This window comes from Xenopus laevis, chromosome 8L (genome assembly GCF_017654675.1).
Source record: "Xenopus laevis strain J_2021 chromosome 8L, Xenopus_laevis_v10.1, whole genome shotgun sequence".
NCBI classification, from domain to species: Eukaryota; Metazoa; Chordata; class Amphibia; order Anura; family Pipidae; genus Xenopus; species Xenopus laevis.
In genome coordinates this window covers 102,777,106-102,793,892 of record NC_054385.1, presented here as the reverse complement: position 1 = coordinate 102,793,892, position 16,787 = coordinate 102,777,106, and the positions used below count along the sequence as shown (strand labels likewise).

General features: G+C 39.6%; 1 protein-coding gene across 2 annotated transcripts in view; it reads right to left on the bottom strand.

Annotated features, from left to right (window-relative positions):
* Positions 1-16,787, bottom strand: part of fmn1.L (formin 1 L homeolog) — a 139,127-nt gene that overhangs the window by 90,297 nt on the left and 32,043 nt on the right. Inside the window, exons 3-4 of one of the 2 annotated variants that reach the window (XM_018231168.2) lie at positions 6,382-6,527; positions 281-398 (exon numbers count right to left, since the gene is read on the bottom strand). In XM_018231168.2, the coding sequence (XP_018086657.1) occupies positions 281-398; positions 6,382-6,527 (264 nt within the window). Of the gene's footprint in view, positions 1-280; positions 399-1,155; positions 3,360-6,381; positions 6,528-16,787 lie in introns of those variants that run through there. The other variant, XM_018231169.2, reaches the window with a different exon arrangement.

Below are 16,787 nucleotides of genomic sequence, written 5' to 3'. Positions count from 1 at the left end.
GTGCTCTCCTTTTTCTCATTGATAAGATGAAATATGGATTCATATAAGGGCTATTTTTTAATTTCTATACAGGGTTGCAGTAAATTATCCCTATAATGTATAGTATACATTCTGCTATAAAACATAACAATATAACAATGGGTGTTATTACATCAAAAAAAGTTCCATACAGAGTTATTCTTTACAGAACATATCACACCTGTCTGAACAAACTGCATGTTTTCAGTGCTGCTGTCAGAATCTCCCTCCCCACCTTTGAAATTTTTATATGCTTAGTTACCTGCTTCAGTGTATTTCAGACCCACTTTTTCTTCTTCATCTTTGGGCTTTGGCGGTGGCCACACAGCTTGGAGTCGTCCTGGGGTTCGGTCTTCTCCATCAGTAGGACTGAGGTCAGGCTGGATGATAGGAGACAAAAGAATATTTTTATGAGAGCCAGATGAAGCCTTTGTACAAATAATAAGCAAAAAACAAGGCACCAGTTTCCCTAAGGATAATTCCCGATGTCACATCCTAAACAATAAAGCCATCTACAAATTTTGCTTTAGACCACACACTGTCAGATATATGAATTATATACACCTAATTAAGGTTGTTTTATTACATAAAGTAACACTGGTAAATAAAGTTATTTGATTCAGATGTAGAAAAAGCACTCCATAAGCACAATCACTTTATTTAATACTGTTATACTAGGCCTGCTTTTAATCAGAAGAAGCACTTTTTCTCATAATATACCCTACTAGAAGTACCAGTTCTGCAGCAGCTGGCAAAACATTGACCCTGGCACACTGCTCTGTCCTTGGGCTGCCAGCAGAGAAATAGACTTCACGATCATTTTAAAAAATCCAAATTAAATGCGAAATTGCTCAGGGGCAATATTATATACTTGTAAGCCTTAAGTTCCCCTTATTGAGCACACAATCAACGAAGGTGCATGGTGCACTGTGGAAAAAGGTAGTAGATGTGTGTATCAATTAAACATGTCTCACCCTTAATTTACAAGCTGTTCCTTATATACCGCCTGTTACAATGTTATTTATGACCACTTAGTATTCCCAACAATTGATGGTAAATGTAATCCATATACTTAGTATACATTTTTTAATGTGACATATTTCCCATAAAAAAACTACAAAAAGTTTTAAATCATACATTTTTCTTTTCATCCGATGCCAGGTCAAGGTCTGTGGGTCGAGGCTTTTCAAAGATAGCCTTGAGTGTCTCCTTCTCATTCTTTTGCTTGCGCTTGACAGTTTCCAAATCTTGGGAATCCTGCATTATTGTCTTTTTGGGAGCAATCATGAAAAAGGATCTGAAAGCATCCATTGCAGTCTCTTGTGAGTTAGCTTCTGATTTGTCCTCAGGAACAGTCCGAGGGTCCTGCTCAGTGCCATTTGGAACACTTTGCTCTGTAGATTCCTCCTGTGTTTCATCTTGCTTGGGGTTATCAAAGCTCAGTAGCTGAGAAAGTTGTTCCATGAACTTTGAACTTGGTCTGGTTTCATTTGACTTCTTCTGCTCCCGCTTTCTTACTGTTTCAATGGAGACTTTGGATTTTTGAGCTGTCTGGGACAATTTAAGTAATGCCAAATCACTATCCCCTGGCTTTACAGTAACCATATCCCTATCGTCCACAGGTGCCCCTTTCTTGTGTACACGCAGGCCACTAAAAATTGCCGGAAGCGCATAAGTCTTCTCCCCCTGAGGTTCAGGATGGGGTGTAGCAGTTACAGAGTCTGGAACTGAATTGACTTCAGGACTGTTAACATCTGCCTCATGTGTAATGACTTGTTGTGATTCCATATGGGCTTCCAAAGAGTCAGAGCTATTGGTATCCAATTGTTCTTTGTCTTCTCCCTCCATGTGCCCTGTTTTTCCTGGACCTGTTGCTTCTGGCTCTTGTTTGGGACTATTGTTCAATGACACATGAGATGCAGAGAAATTCTTAGACACTGGAGCACTCTTTTGGCCTGTGACTTGCTCTGTATCCTCGCAGTCAGACTCTGTATCACTTGTTGTCTGTACAAGAATACCGCGTACAAGAAAATCATCCTTGTCATTAAGTCCTGTGCTGGGAGCATCACAGGCTGCGTGCTCTGAAATGGAATGTGTATCAGCTTTTTCATCCTTAGAAGTATCTGAAACTGTGAGAAGTTCTGTGCACACTCCCTTTTCTTCATGCTTTTGCTCATCTAAAAACAGTACATCTGCACCACCTAGGTTATCCGTCTCAGGGTTTTCTTTGTCCGATTCAATGTCACCTGCTGTAGCCTGTCCTACTGTGACTTGTGAATCCCAGTCATTCTCACAACTTAGATTCTTTAAGCTGTGCTTCTGCAAATGCAGATCTGAGCCTCCCACCTGTCCAAGTTGTACGTCTTTAGGAGTGGTTGTCTTTGTCTCTTCAGGGTCCTTTGCCTCCTCCCCTGCTATATCAGAATGTGGTACTGAGTTCTCACAGCTTGATTTCTGTGCACTGCTAGCAGGGTCTGTCTGTAATTCTACTTTATTTCCAAGTGATTTAAAAGATTTCAAAATAGCATTCCCTTCGTTGTTTTTCTGGCCGTCTAACTTTGTTGTGATTCCAAAAAATGACTTTATGGAAAATTTACTTAGTATAGACAGACCTGATGCATCAGGCTTAACTAGTGAAGCAGATGCTGCTGCCTCTGGCTCTTTTGCAGCCATGTCTCAGGTTTAACCAGCTCTTAAACGTTGGGCCTGGGGGAGATCTGCAGAATGAAACACAGAACGGCCATTGACAAATCAAAAGCAAATGAGTCAGTTAAGTTTCCTTCCAGCGTGTCGTTAGACACTCCTGCTGAGCCGTATCTCTGCAATAAATGAGTTATATAAATGCAGTCAATGTTTCTGTAACAGTGCAGATGAAACTTTTTAAAATGTTTTAAAGAGAAAATCGAAAATAAAATCAGTCAGCTTGTTGTATCTGTCAGTTGGAAACTTTCCACAGCAACGGGAGAATTCCTGTTTTCCTGCTTGTAAAATAGAAGCTCTGTAGTTGCTTGGCAGTTTTAATTACATGCACATGACACACAAAGACTCTGTCAGGCATGTTCGGCTGTGAAAAGCAAAATCCGTGCGGCTTTCTAGGCTCAGACTCCTTCTCGTAACACACAAGTTAACTTGAAGAGGAAAAAGGCAAACCAACCCTGGTCGACGTGTCTTCAATGGGATCCAAAGACAACAACTTTAGCACAAAGCAGAAATAAGCAGCAGGATTTTAACGAGCAGTCAACTGAAACGATGAGATCTCCCTCTTCCGACTTGCTGCAGTTTTTCTGTGGAATGTAAATGTCATCGTTCAGAGACAGCAAGGCTGGTTTCATATTACTGTGCCTCCCACTTGCAGGTAACAGGTATTCAGCGATAGCAGGTTACTGAACACACCCACAGGGTGGGGAGGGAAAACAAACAGGCCAGGAAGAAGGTTAAGGAATCCTTTTAAAATGACATGGTCTTTTAGTGTAATATAATTATCAGGCCGGCACTTACAGGAAAATCCAGGAGTTCTTAAAGTGTTAGCATTGGTTCACTACAGAATCACCTCTTCTTAAAATAGAATCTTCCTAATATCAAATCTGCAGGAATCTGAGGTGAAAATGAGTGGCACATACATTTATTCCCAGTTCCCATAGCAATATATTTTAGTACTTTCCAAACATAGGGGTGAAAGATGAGTTCTGCCCACTAAGGGGGTTATTTACTAAAATAAAAAAATATTTTAAAAAAACGACGCCCAAACATGCTCGATTTGACTTTATTTATGAATAAAATAACCCGAATTAATGGGATTGTGGAAAAACTAAATAAAATCAATCGAAAACCCGAATCGCTCAAATCTTTCGGTGTTTTTTTCCTGAACTGCTTGATTTCTTCGAGATTTTGCCCGAAAACCCTGAAAAAGTCTGATTTTCAGACTAAACCCAGCGCAGACCACAAAAACTTCAAATGTTTCCCTCTCCCATTGTCTAATACAGGACCTGGACACGTCTGAGTTGGCGGATTTTTTTTTTTCAATGAAAAATTCAAGTTTTTGCCCTTAAAAAATGTATGTGACCTGTTATCCAGAATGCTCGGGACCTGGGTTTCCGTAATTTGGATCTTCACACCTTAAGTCTACTAGAAAATCATGTAAACATTAAATAAACCCAATAGAATGGTTTTGCCTCAAATAAGGATTAATTATATCTTAGTTGGGATCAAGTACAAGGTACTGTTTTATTATTACAGAGAAAAAGGAAATCATTTTAAAAAGCTAGATCAGCTTATTGGGATTTATTTAATGTTTGCATTTAGCAAAACTGCAATTGTGATGCAATAAAATCAAGCATCCCTTGACAACATTCATCAAAGATACTTGCACCAATACACACTTCTGGCACATTGCCCAACCTGCTCTGATGTTTAGTACACAAGCCCCATTTGTACTTAAAAAGTTGTAAATAATGATGAGTGAATCTGTCTCATTTCACTTTGCCGAAAAATCCTCAAAACTCTGGAAAAATTTGCAAAACTGCAAAATTTTGCGAAACGCATTGAAGTCAATGGGCGTTTTTACATGCAACAAATTTTTACGCGCGCAACAATTTTTCTCACTTAAAATGCATTAAAGTTAATGGGTGTTTTTTCTCATGGCGACTTTTTTGTCCTAATGCATTAGGGTGAGGGCACACACTCTCCTCTTCCTCGGGGTGTCTCATCTCCCGACCAATGGGCGTTTTTTCTTAAGGCGACTTTTTTTCTCCAAATGCATTAAAGTCAATGGGTGTTTTTCCTTATGGCGGCTTTTTTCTCCAAATGCATTTAAGTCGATGGGTGTTTTTTCTTATGGCAACTTTTTTCTCCAAATGCATTAAAGTCAATGGGTGTTTTGTTTATTGGTGTTTTTTGCCCGCAAATTTATTTTTGCCCGCAAATTTTTTTTTGCGGCGAATCCATGGCTGGTGAATAAATTTGCTCATCCCTAGTTGTAAATCAATTTAGTATAATTTATCATTTAAGGTCTCCAAACAAGCAGATCTTTGCCCGATTTCACCACCTATGTGCAGGGCCAAAATCACAGATTCATAACAGTGGCCTATTCATTTACATGCCAATGTGGTCCTTACCCAACATGATTTTCCATGATTCAATCAGCCAAATATCTGTCAGGTGAGCATCAGGAATTGACAGAAATGCTGCCAACTCAGCCTGAAGGTGCTGAATCTGCAACGTAAATCTGCCTGTGTATGGCCAGATTAAACAGGAAGCTGATACTACTATCTTTTATATAGCGCTGCCACATTTATACAGTGCCTTAACAGAGATTGTTCATCATTCATTTAAGCCCCTGCACCAGTGGAGTCAAGCTGGCCAGATATCATCCAGATTTCCGGTTGGGTAAGCTTGTTGAAGTGCCCCATCCATGGGCAGATAAGCTGCTGACTCAGACAGAAGAAGCCTTTATCATATTTATAAAACACACAGCAGGGTCAGTATCATAGGGAGCCAAAAATCCTGCACATCAGGTCCAGGTCAGGTGGGGGTAATACTTTTATTTGAGCTCAGTGGCTGGACTCCTTCATTGTTGATGGGGCATTAACAATTACTGGGGCTGGTTCAGGTTGTAAAATCCCTTCTCAACCTCAGCCCCGGTCAGCCCAGGGTTGTGAACAGGTGGGTTAGGATGGGTGCACATTACTACAAAGTACCTGGAGGAAACAGACAGATACATGATACAAGGCATAATTGCTGGCCACAGTTTAAAAGGTAATAGTTCTGCTAATAAATCATATTTTTGTGTGAGCATGTACATTATACTGCTTATAAGGATTTATAGGTTGTTACATGGCCACTCACTTTTTTTAGAGAAAACAATACATTACATTTTCTATTTTGCTTAATATATCTTACTTGCCATACATTATGATTCTGCCTAAACACATGGCAGTTACAAAACAGAACATACTATGGAAATTTAAAACAAGCAGGTTTTGCTTTTTCATATCCATTGGCTGCATTGTTGATTACTGTGCGACCAATGTCAAGGTGGCCGTACACTTGAATATCTAGAACAGCAACTGATGGATCATCCTACAGGACAAATTAAATGATACTGCCACCCTTCACTGTTCCATTATTAGCTGAGCACCTAAATGATGAAAAATGCAAGAGGAGCCGCAGCTTCACCTCATTTTCCAAAACAACATGGCACTGTGTTTGCAGTTAAACTTTTCCAATAATACCGATCATCTACAATCAGACAGGACAACATGATGGTATTGTCTCAACTGGCCCCCACCTGGCATACATACCCAGACAGTGTGGTTCATGAAGATCAGCCAAACACTATCTTGATTGCCAAATTTCCAAACTTACATGTATTTCCAGACTGAGATGCAAACCACTGCGGTCAGGCCTCCCCACAATGGTTTTATTATCACAAGCACTTGACACCTCTTCGTTGACACCAGCCTGGAGACCAGAGGAAGTTCTGAAAACATCTTTAATGACTTCGCCACCTCCTGCATGCAAATAAATCAAATTAACAAAATTAATTTTACGAAAGGGCAGTCTGTGACATTGAAATAAAACTGGGTCACATTTTACTTGGATACTAACCAATATCATCCTGAATAATAATTTAAGCTTAGGTATAGAATAACGTAAAAAATTTAGGACCATATTAATTAAAATACATAGATGGAGTCATACTTTCTTTTAATAAGCCTGCCAAACTGGGTGTGCCAGAAAACAGTCAAAAAAATATGTATAAATATATATTATTGGGTCTTTAGATTTCCTTCAAAAAGTTATAAATTAAGCTTGACAAAAAAATATGCATGCTCTTTTCCTTTTAAGAAACTCAAATGTTGACACACTGGTGAAAAGAAAAGCTTGCACTTGTATCTTTTGTTTGTGGGGTGATGTGGTTCACAGAAGAGCAAGCATGCCTCCGAGTCTGAGAAACACTGGAGTAACTGGTCCAACAATTTGCATTTATATCTTAGAGCAGGGCTGTCTAACTTGTTACATGTAGTGGGACAATTATTTCTCATATCGCATGTTCAAAGGCTAGATTGAATTAAATTGATGATGTCATATAGTGAAGTCTATGAAGCCTTTAACTGAATGGGGTCCATAAAAAATCCACTGGAGTGCCACAGTGGAGAGAGCTAATTATAATATATGGCAGCACAGAGCTGACTGATGGTACTGTGAACACATTATAGAGAAAAGGGTTATGTGGTTTGAGAGGGTGCTCAGAATAGTATTCTGGACAGTTTTATTTATCATTGTTTGGTGGTGTTACATTCCCCTTTAAACTTGAATGCACAGTTTAAAGGAGAACTAACCCCACCCCGTACCAAAAGCCCCCATTTACAGCTTGCCATTGCTCAGGCTAGAGTCAGCCCAAGATGGACCCTGAGCGAATGGCTTCAAAGGGTTTTATACTTTAGCATCTATTGGTCACTATTGTGCACACCAAGGGCATAGCTTAAAGCAGAATAATGAAATAGGTCCCCTGTTAGGATCCATTTAGGCATCTATACCGCTGGGGATCTGCCTGCCAATATTATTAGGAGTGGCTAATTTAACAGACCCCTACATTTGTAATACTGTAATAATAATATCTACATGCTTGAAGGCATTTTTAAAAATGATTTAGAATGTTGATAAACAGTCCTCCCCATGTGAGCCTGAATGGCTCAGTGATAAGCTGCAGGGTGGAATTACTCGCATCTGCTTGGCACCTAGAGACAAATGAGCACTGGGGAAGATCTATCGCATTCATTAGCACATGTCTCTAGTTTTAATAACTGTTGTGGCTGTGTTTGTTGTGGCCAGTTTGGTCAAAGAAAATGCTGAAAACCAATGTGAATAGATGGTGGTGGCAGACTGAGGTGCCAGGGGCCAACCAGAAAACCTTGATCACAGGTCTGCTAACTAACATAGCAACCATATTGGTGGCATAATAAACAACACATGGGGTACCCACATAAGTTTTTTCTTTTCACAATACTGCCACGTGGTAAATTGTCACCCAAGCTGCAATTTTCACAAGAGTCAAATAGGTTTTTCTGCAGCACCCAACCACAGTAACATAACTATAGCCCTAATGGACTCTTTGCATCCCTTCCCTACAATATTCTTATCATTAATGTGGATAAAGCATGACCCTGGTGCAATCACACACCCCTAGCCCACACCCCCAATAGTCCCACCACTAGCTAGTCACAAACACCAAATGTCTGGTGAAGAATGGTGGTGAAGGGATCATGCAGTAGAGATATGCGCATTGAGACAACCTGTTTAAAGCTGGCCATAGACGCAAAGATCATCGTACGATCGGACTTTCCCATCTCCCGACCTGCCACTAACCATTCTGATCAAATAAAGTACAAAAGAACAGATCAGCCTGTGTTCTGCCCCTGACAGCAATTGTACGAAAGTTATGTCCGACCAAAGCTAGTGACAATCTCCCTCTGAAAATCATACAATCAGAAATACATGCAGAGATATTATCGGCAGCCAACAGAAATCTTTTAACCTGTATGATCGACCAAACTACCGATCTCCGCCGGATGAAAAATGTCGGGACTCTCCACAAACAGTCTGAAAATTTGCGTCTATGGCCAGCTTAAATCCGCACAAAAGGTTTCAGTTGCTTAACAGGGCATATTAACAGGGAATATTTGTTTTAAAATGACATTTATATTTATATCTGGCCAATCTGGACAATTTCACAGTGAAAATCCTAATCAACCCACAAGCATACCTGGTGGTTTAAACCAGCACCTAGTGGTGGTTTTGAGAAAATGAACAAATCATTGCACTGAAAATTGAAGGCCACAGATAATGTAGTTAATTCCACAATTTATCATAATTCTTGTAGCAGTAACATGTTTCTTTAAGCACAGCCATGTCACCTGAGGAGCCCAATTTATGGCAAATCAGTGGGACAGTTCACCCGACTTAGGAAGAACTGCTTCACTGATCTGGAATACTTCAGATGGGAGTGATATGATTGGCTGATTTAGGAACAGAGTTTAGGAATAGAGTTTATAAAGAGAAAAGTATCAAGTGTGCATTCAAAAGAGCAGCTACGACAAATTCAGAAACTATTAATAAAAAACAACAGACAAGATTCAGCCAGTACACTAAAATAGTAGAGACTGGGAATTGGTAATATAGCTAGGAGAGCATCCTTTGTCTAGAACCCCTTTAGCCAGAATTACCGGAGGCCATTTCCCATAGACTCCATTTAAATCAAATAATTAAAATGTTGAAAAAATATTTTCTTTTTCTCTGTAATAATAAAACAGTACCTTGGACTTGATCTCAACTGTTATATAATAAATCCTTACTGGGAGGCAAAACAATACTATTGGGTCTACATGATATTTAAATTATTTTTTAGTTGACTCAATATGTTAACTAAATTGTTTAACCCATGAGCCACATTCAAATGTAAAAGAAGTTGAAGAGCAACAGAAGCACGCCAAAAGTTCCTGGGAATGCCTAGCAGAAAAAATGACAAAACCTCATTGTCTTATGTTGACTTCGAGGACCTTGACAACTTTTATATGAATTTTGTGGAAAAAATAGAATTTGGTTTGTTAATAAATAGGCCCCCTAATAAAATGTAGTTAATTTTCGGTCTAAGAAGTAGACTATGTAAAAGTTAGATTGGTCTTGACCAGGGGGCCCCAACCCATTCTACCTGTGAGCCACATTCAAAGGTAAAAAGAGTTGGGAAGCCAAGTAAGGCCTGTGATTGACTATTTGGTAGCCCCTATGTTGACTGGCAGCCTACAGGAGATTCTGTTTGGTAGTACACCTGGTTTTAATACAACCAGAACTTGCCACCAAGCCTCGAATTCAAACATAAGCACCTGCTTTGAGGCCACTGGGAGCAACATCCAAGGGGTTGGTGAGCACAATGTTGCTTGTAAGCAACTGGTTGGGATCACTGGTCTTGACCATGGGATATTTGTTGATTATATCACTATTTTAGTAACATGAGACTGAACAATTTGTGATTTTAAAATTATTGGGGTTAACTGTGGAGGGGGGTGTTTTGGAATAAATATATACTGACATTTGTATGTTTTCGTTAGAGCCTATATTCAATTTCTGGGTAAGCATGAAGCACATTAGGTAACATTAGGATAACTGTAAGTGTAGTTATTAATGGATTTGTAATAAAGGGGGAAATATTAACTTTAATTTGTGCAAGAGTAATAATTAGCATGTGGTTACCCATTGTGGGTTTAGTATGCACAAGCTTATTTTAAAAGAAAAGGAAAGGCTAAAATTAAGTAAGCTTTATCAGAAAGGTCTATATAAATACAACAGTAAACACTCAAAGTAATGCAGAGTCCTCTGTCAAAAAAAAAAACCAAACCATCACTTTCCTTCTATTGTGTACACATGGGCTTCTGTATCAGACTTCCTTCTTTCAACTTAAGCCTCCAGGGCACGAGATGAGCATGCTCAGATGTCACACCAAGATAATATGGCAGCTGCTATCCTAAACAACCAGATAGAGCTAAAGCTGTTTACTCTGGTATGGTAAGGCATTCTATAGAATAAATTATATCTTGCACTATTGTGGCTAATCTATTGCCAATAATCTGCCTCAGTAGCTTTCCTTCTTCTTTAAGTGGTTGTGACCACATTTGGTTGGTTTTTGAATACAGGTTCTGTATGGGACCTGTTATCCAGAATGCTTGGGATCTGGGGTTTTCAGGATAATGGATCTTTTCATAATTTGGATCTTCATACCTTAAATGTACTATAAAATATGTAAACAAAAATATGTAAACATTAAATAAACCCAATAGACTGGTATTGCTTCCTATAGGAATTAATTATATCTTAGTTTGGATCAAGTACAAGGTACTGTTTTATTACTACAGAGAAAAAGGTAATCACTATTAAAAATTTGGATTATTTGGATAAAATTGAGTCTATAGGAGCTATTCTGAGCTTTCTGACAACTGGTTTCCAGATAACGGATCCCATACCTGTATAGTACTAATGCAGGCAGCTCTCCATTTTAAGACACATTCTGTTTTGGAATGCAGAAGCCTACAGCTGATTGCATAATGCCCCACACAATGGGCAAAGGGCTAAAAAAATGGGTGACTGCAGCCTTTTTTTCCCACTTTGCACACTGCAGCATGAGCTATTGTAAATGAGCCCTAATATGTAATAATTCTGCACAACAGATGGGATTAAAGTGCTCAGAATGCTTATGTTTATCATTTCAATTTACACACATTAGGGGGAACGTATTTAAAATCGCAAAAGTTGTTTGATATGGTGCTTTGCGAATGTTTAGAGCTGCTTGGAATGTAAAATAATTTGCTGGTGAACATTACATCGATCATTATCGCTAAGCAAAAGTTAGCATTAACAGCTGCTCTTGAGTTTCATTAAGTATTTTTGTCTCAAAAAAAATGTTTTACATACACTGCACATGTTCGAAAAAAGCCATCTGTTCGCAAACTCTGTGAGGAAGTCACTGAGGTCTGAAATCGGTCAAAAAGGAAAATGAAAATCTTTGTCCCTAATGTTCACAATGGAACATTTTTTGCTCTAATAAAACATACAGTCATATGAAAAAGTTTGGAATGTTATATATTAAAAGAAAGTTGCTACTTTGAAAGCTCAACCAATGATAAACAAAACTCCAAAGAATTAAGATTACATTCCCCCAATTATGTCATATCTTATATTACCACAAGATGGCATTAAGAGCAAACAACTTTTTTTGCAGCAAAGTAATAAAGCACCACATCCTAACTTTGATGGGTTCTCTTCCCAAATCTTTTAAAAACAGGGCAGCATAGTGAAAGGCTTGATAACAAAAGGAAACCCCTAAAGCTCGCAAAGCAGAATCATTTAGAAATACTAAATGTCTTGAAAACATATTAAAAGGCTTGATAACAACAAATGACCCCCTACCAACCCGGATTTGTGGAGAGGCCACCAAGGCCCGGGCCTAGGACAGCAGAATTGTAGGGGGCGGCATGCTGCCCAACCACACTCACATTGGTTCAGAAAAGCTGGGGAGGTGCATGAGATTTCCTGCATGCCAATCCCCATTGCTCTGGTCCTGATGATGACAATTTGATTGAATAAAAGTGAGAGGACAGGGCAACAAAAGACAGCGGGACTAGGGGAACCTGCTATGTAAATCTGGCCCTGCCCCCTACCCCAAAACCTTCTACGCTGGAGGAACTCCAATCTAATTTATTTTACTTAATTTCCAAGTGTGGCCACTAGGGGCATTAAAAAAAACTCACAGATGTACCGACTGATGATAATTTTACACCTTTCACAGCCCTCAGAGACAAAATGATACCGTACAAGCTACGGATACATACTAACTTCCAGCTGTGAGAGGCCTTTTCCAAACATTTCCACAACTTGTATCCCCAAATTACTGGTTACTGGTCAGAGCCCCAGCAGCTCCCTTCCCCCGCACCTACCTCAAATGACAAGACACATTGGGCACGCTGAAGGAGGACCGTCAATTTATACCACTTCTTAATATCCTCCCAGGATAGACTGATACAATATAAATTTCTGCATCACATGTACCAGACACACACAAAACTGCACGTTTGGTAGAAGGGACAATAGCAACTGCCACAGGTGCCAAGTTGAGGCAGCAGATTTCCTACACTTGACCTGGTAATGCCCCCATATCCAGCATTTCTGGAGAACAGTCACAGCATTGCTCTCTACACATCTGCCCACCCCCCTGTACTGTTCCCTCAATGTTGCTTACTTAGGGTTCTTGATGGTGCAGTCAAGGACAAGTTTTTGAGCCTTCTTACCAGGCCTTTTCTGTACTTTGCAAAAAAGTCTGTCATCCTGAGATGGATGGGCCCTAGAAAAACCTCACTGAAAATGTGGCAAAAGCTGGTTAATACCACACTCCCAGTTATTAAACTTATACACCTTTGACAGGGCTAGTTTGACAAAATCATTGTGGAAGGATTGATCCTCCACACAACATGTTCAAGTGTGAACAGTGTATGGCATAATATGTGACTCAATTGTTATAGTTAGCAGCAGGACCGCCATCAGAAATCGCAGGGCCCATACGGCAAAATTTCCTGGGCCCCCTGGGCTGCTCCCACCACAAGCCCCACCTACAGGTCCGCCCTCCCCATCACACAGTAAAAAAACAAAAAAATTATTGGTGGCTAGGGTTCCCACATGTTAATAAAAACATATTAAAAAATATTGGTGGCTAGGACCCCACATGAGAAAAAAAAATTGGTGGCCAAAATTGGTGGCCAGGGCCCCCCCTCACATTATAAAAAAATTGGTGGCCAGGGCCCCTTAAACGTCCATGCTTTCCTGAAGTCAGCAGCTCTCAGAAAGATGGGGAGCCAGCTAATCAAGTAAGTGTGGCGTGGCCGGGGGCCCCCCTTACCCTCGGGCCCCCTACAACTCTCCCCCCTGTCCCCCCCTGATGGCTGCCCTGGTTAGCGGTAACTGTATGGAACCCCCAGGTGGGTCTATCACACCCCCCCTCCGGCTCCCCCTTCTTTTTCTATTAATGAAAAACCAATCAAAAAACTTTTTTTTTTAATACATTTAGTTTGGGTAAATTTATCAACACACACACCACTACTTAGGTACTTACTTACATCAGACTGCACAGCTGTCTGGCAAGTTAAACCTACGGGCTGAAGGTCAGAGGTCACCAATCCTAAGGCAAGAAATGGCGGATAATTAATTGAGCTCAAAGACATGGGGTAACATTTGGAAGTTGCCAACCCTGCTTCTTTTACTCCTCATCCAATCTCAAAAGAGTAATGCTATGGAACTTTCCATATTAATATGATGAGATCCTTACAGACCACAGTACATATTTTGTTTTATCTTAACTTTATCTAAATACACACAAGGGAAGGGTCAAGACTATCATCCCCTCTTTCAGGCCTAGGGCCTTAGAATTATCTCCTCGCTTTCACTCCTCATATTCAGTTAAAAACTACAGAATGTCACCTTCAGAATACTTAGAAAACATGACAATTCATCAAGCAAGCTAAAACTAATGATAAGGACATTAACAGCAGTTCACAAAACACCCAAAAAACAGAGCTTAATCCTTCTGCATGTTGCAGTGGTCCCTGGTACCATTTATGGCTGCATTCTTGAAATAGGAGCTGCCTTGTCTCAACATTCTGGCTTTCACTAAAGAAATTATAAAATTGCCAACTGTGAACTGTTGACTGTGAAATTAGCCTTGGAAGAATGGTGTCATCTTTTGGAGGGTGCTGTATTTACTATTTTTACTGACCAAAGCAATCTTGAGTATATTTCTTCTACTAAGCATTCTAGTTCAGGATGCTACACATCTCTTTGTGCACAAAAAAAGATGCCTTTTTGCCTCCCTTGTGGTCTGCTTCGGTTATTACCTGTTCTGAATCAACCCTGGTCTGACACTCTTGGACTTTATTGTGGACTTGCCTAAATCAGCTTGTTTTGTTTTTTCAAAAGAAAAGTCTGTTGCTTTTTTAGCCACAATTTTTGTCAAAGAAATTTTCTGTTTACACTTTTTCCTTCCTCCATTGTATTTTACCGCGGTATCTCGTTTGTTTCCCAGATTATGGTGTGCCTTCTGCAAGCTCCTGGGGGTCTGTTTGCATTTTTCTTCTGCTTATCACCTTCAAAGTAATTGCCAGATGAACTAATGAACTAATCAAGCCTTGGAGCAATTTGTTTTATGTCTCAAAGCGATGACAAGTGGTCTGAGCTTCTTCTCTGAACTAAATTTGCCCATAATAATCTTATACACTAATCCTTGTTTATTTCCACATTTTTCTACACATATGGCCTAAACCATTTTGTTTTACCTTCTGTATTTGTCAAAATGGATGCGCCTGCTGCTGAACTGTTCTGCGTGACTTCAAAACCATCTGATTCTATGCCCATCAAGCTTCAGTTAAAGCTTCTGTCTGTCTGAAGGTGGCCACTTACAGACATCACAGATATGCCCTTTCATTTCTTGTTTGGTTATCCACTAATAACATTACACTGAGCTATGCTATGTACTAGACCTCCATTATAGCATACATATTTCACACTCCATCCATGTTTTTTCTGTTACCAGCAGGCAATAATATTTTCTCCTCTGATGCCTCTCCTCCTCCCCTTTACACTGAAGGGCATCAGGAATTTGAGGTCCAAGAAATTGTAAAGTAGAGGCAATATCTAATATCTCATTCATTGGAAGGTTGGAATGTTCTGGTCCTAAAGAAAGGTTTTCACTTTGTCATAAGGAAACTCATACTCCCTGTATGGCTAATGCCTTTCATAAATGTGTCCTAGTAAATCTTGAGGATCCACCAGGGCTTGCTCCTGAAAGGGTGGGGCACTGTCAAGGTTGTGTTAGGCTGTGGGCTTCCTTCTTCACTTCTGCACTTCATGCTACTGCCAGGCATGTACAACCAAGAGTGCACATCTGACACAATATTGTGTTGTGACACCAGCAGAGAGGTTTTTGTTTCAGAAGTCCCTACCTGAAACAAACACTTTGCCCAAGTTGGCTATGTTTACAGTGCCTAGCTCAAGCCTGTTTCCAGCCTATGTACCTGGGTAATTAATTGACTGTAACTGACTTTTCTTGTTTGCCACTAGCCCAGACTCTTTGACTGACTTTGACTAGAATTCCATTTAACCCTTTCTGTACCACACTTAGGATCATTTTCAGCAGTGTTTAGAATCACAGTACCATTGCAGAAGTTATTAGGGCCCCCACAAAAAGGCATTGTGATTACTGGAACTTGAAGGGATTCTCTTGCTCACCTAAGAGACTGATACACTAAGCAGTCCCAACGTTCCTGCCTTACAGAATGTAACACTCTGTCCCACCATATATGTGTGAATGCATGTTTCAATGTTTACCAAATTGTTTATTAGCCATTATATACAGGCATGAAAGACTTTCCTAGAGCTGCTTCTCTCACCTGAAACCCCATACATAAAATGTATTATTCTTTATTTTTAATATGACTAAATTCAAATTCCATCTAACATTTTCCAAACATCCCAGTCTTCAAATGATTTCTTATAATATAATTTATTTTGAGAATCTTACCCTCATTTATCTTAGCTCTTTTCAACCATCATTTAAACAACCAACTGAATCGTCATTATTTAACATTTTAAAAATGTCACAGTCTGCTAGTCTTAATAATATTTGCTTTTTATTTTATGAAAACATGATAGTGTCTCACTGAACAGCATGACTTTCATATAATGGATATCAATATAGAGATGAAAAATAGAAAAAATGAAATAACTAGGAAGTCTCTTCAAACTGCACAAAGGAGAGCAGTAACCCAGCATAGAAAATGCTGAGAGAGATGTGATTCTTACAGACGCCCAGACATCTTCAGGCTGATTTATGTAAGGCTCAGTAAAAAGCAATCATCTTAGTTCAATGGGCCGGAAGCTTGAAAAACAGAGAAAAGAAAGCTGCAAAACAAACACAGCAAAACCTAGCACTGGTAACTGGTCTGAGCTGGAAAGTTTATTTGGCCAAATACCAAATTGAATCCTGGAAACCTAAAGGCAAATTGTGATCCAACAGTATATCTTGAGATGATGACCAGTAGATCACAGCTCTCCACGCCTATCCTTGTCTTTTTAAGTCTAGGCACCCATGTTTTTAAGGTACAGTAAGAGCCATCCAAGTTAAGTGAGCCCCATCTAAGGTAGCTTGTTAAGGGACCAAGAGCTTTTGATTTACA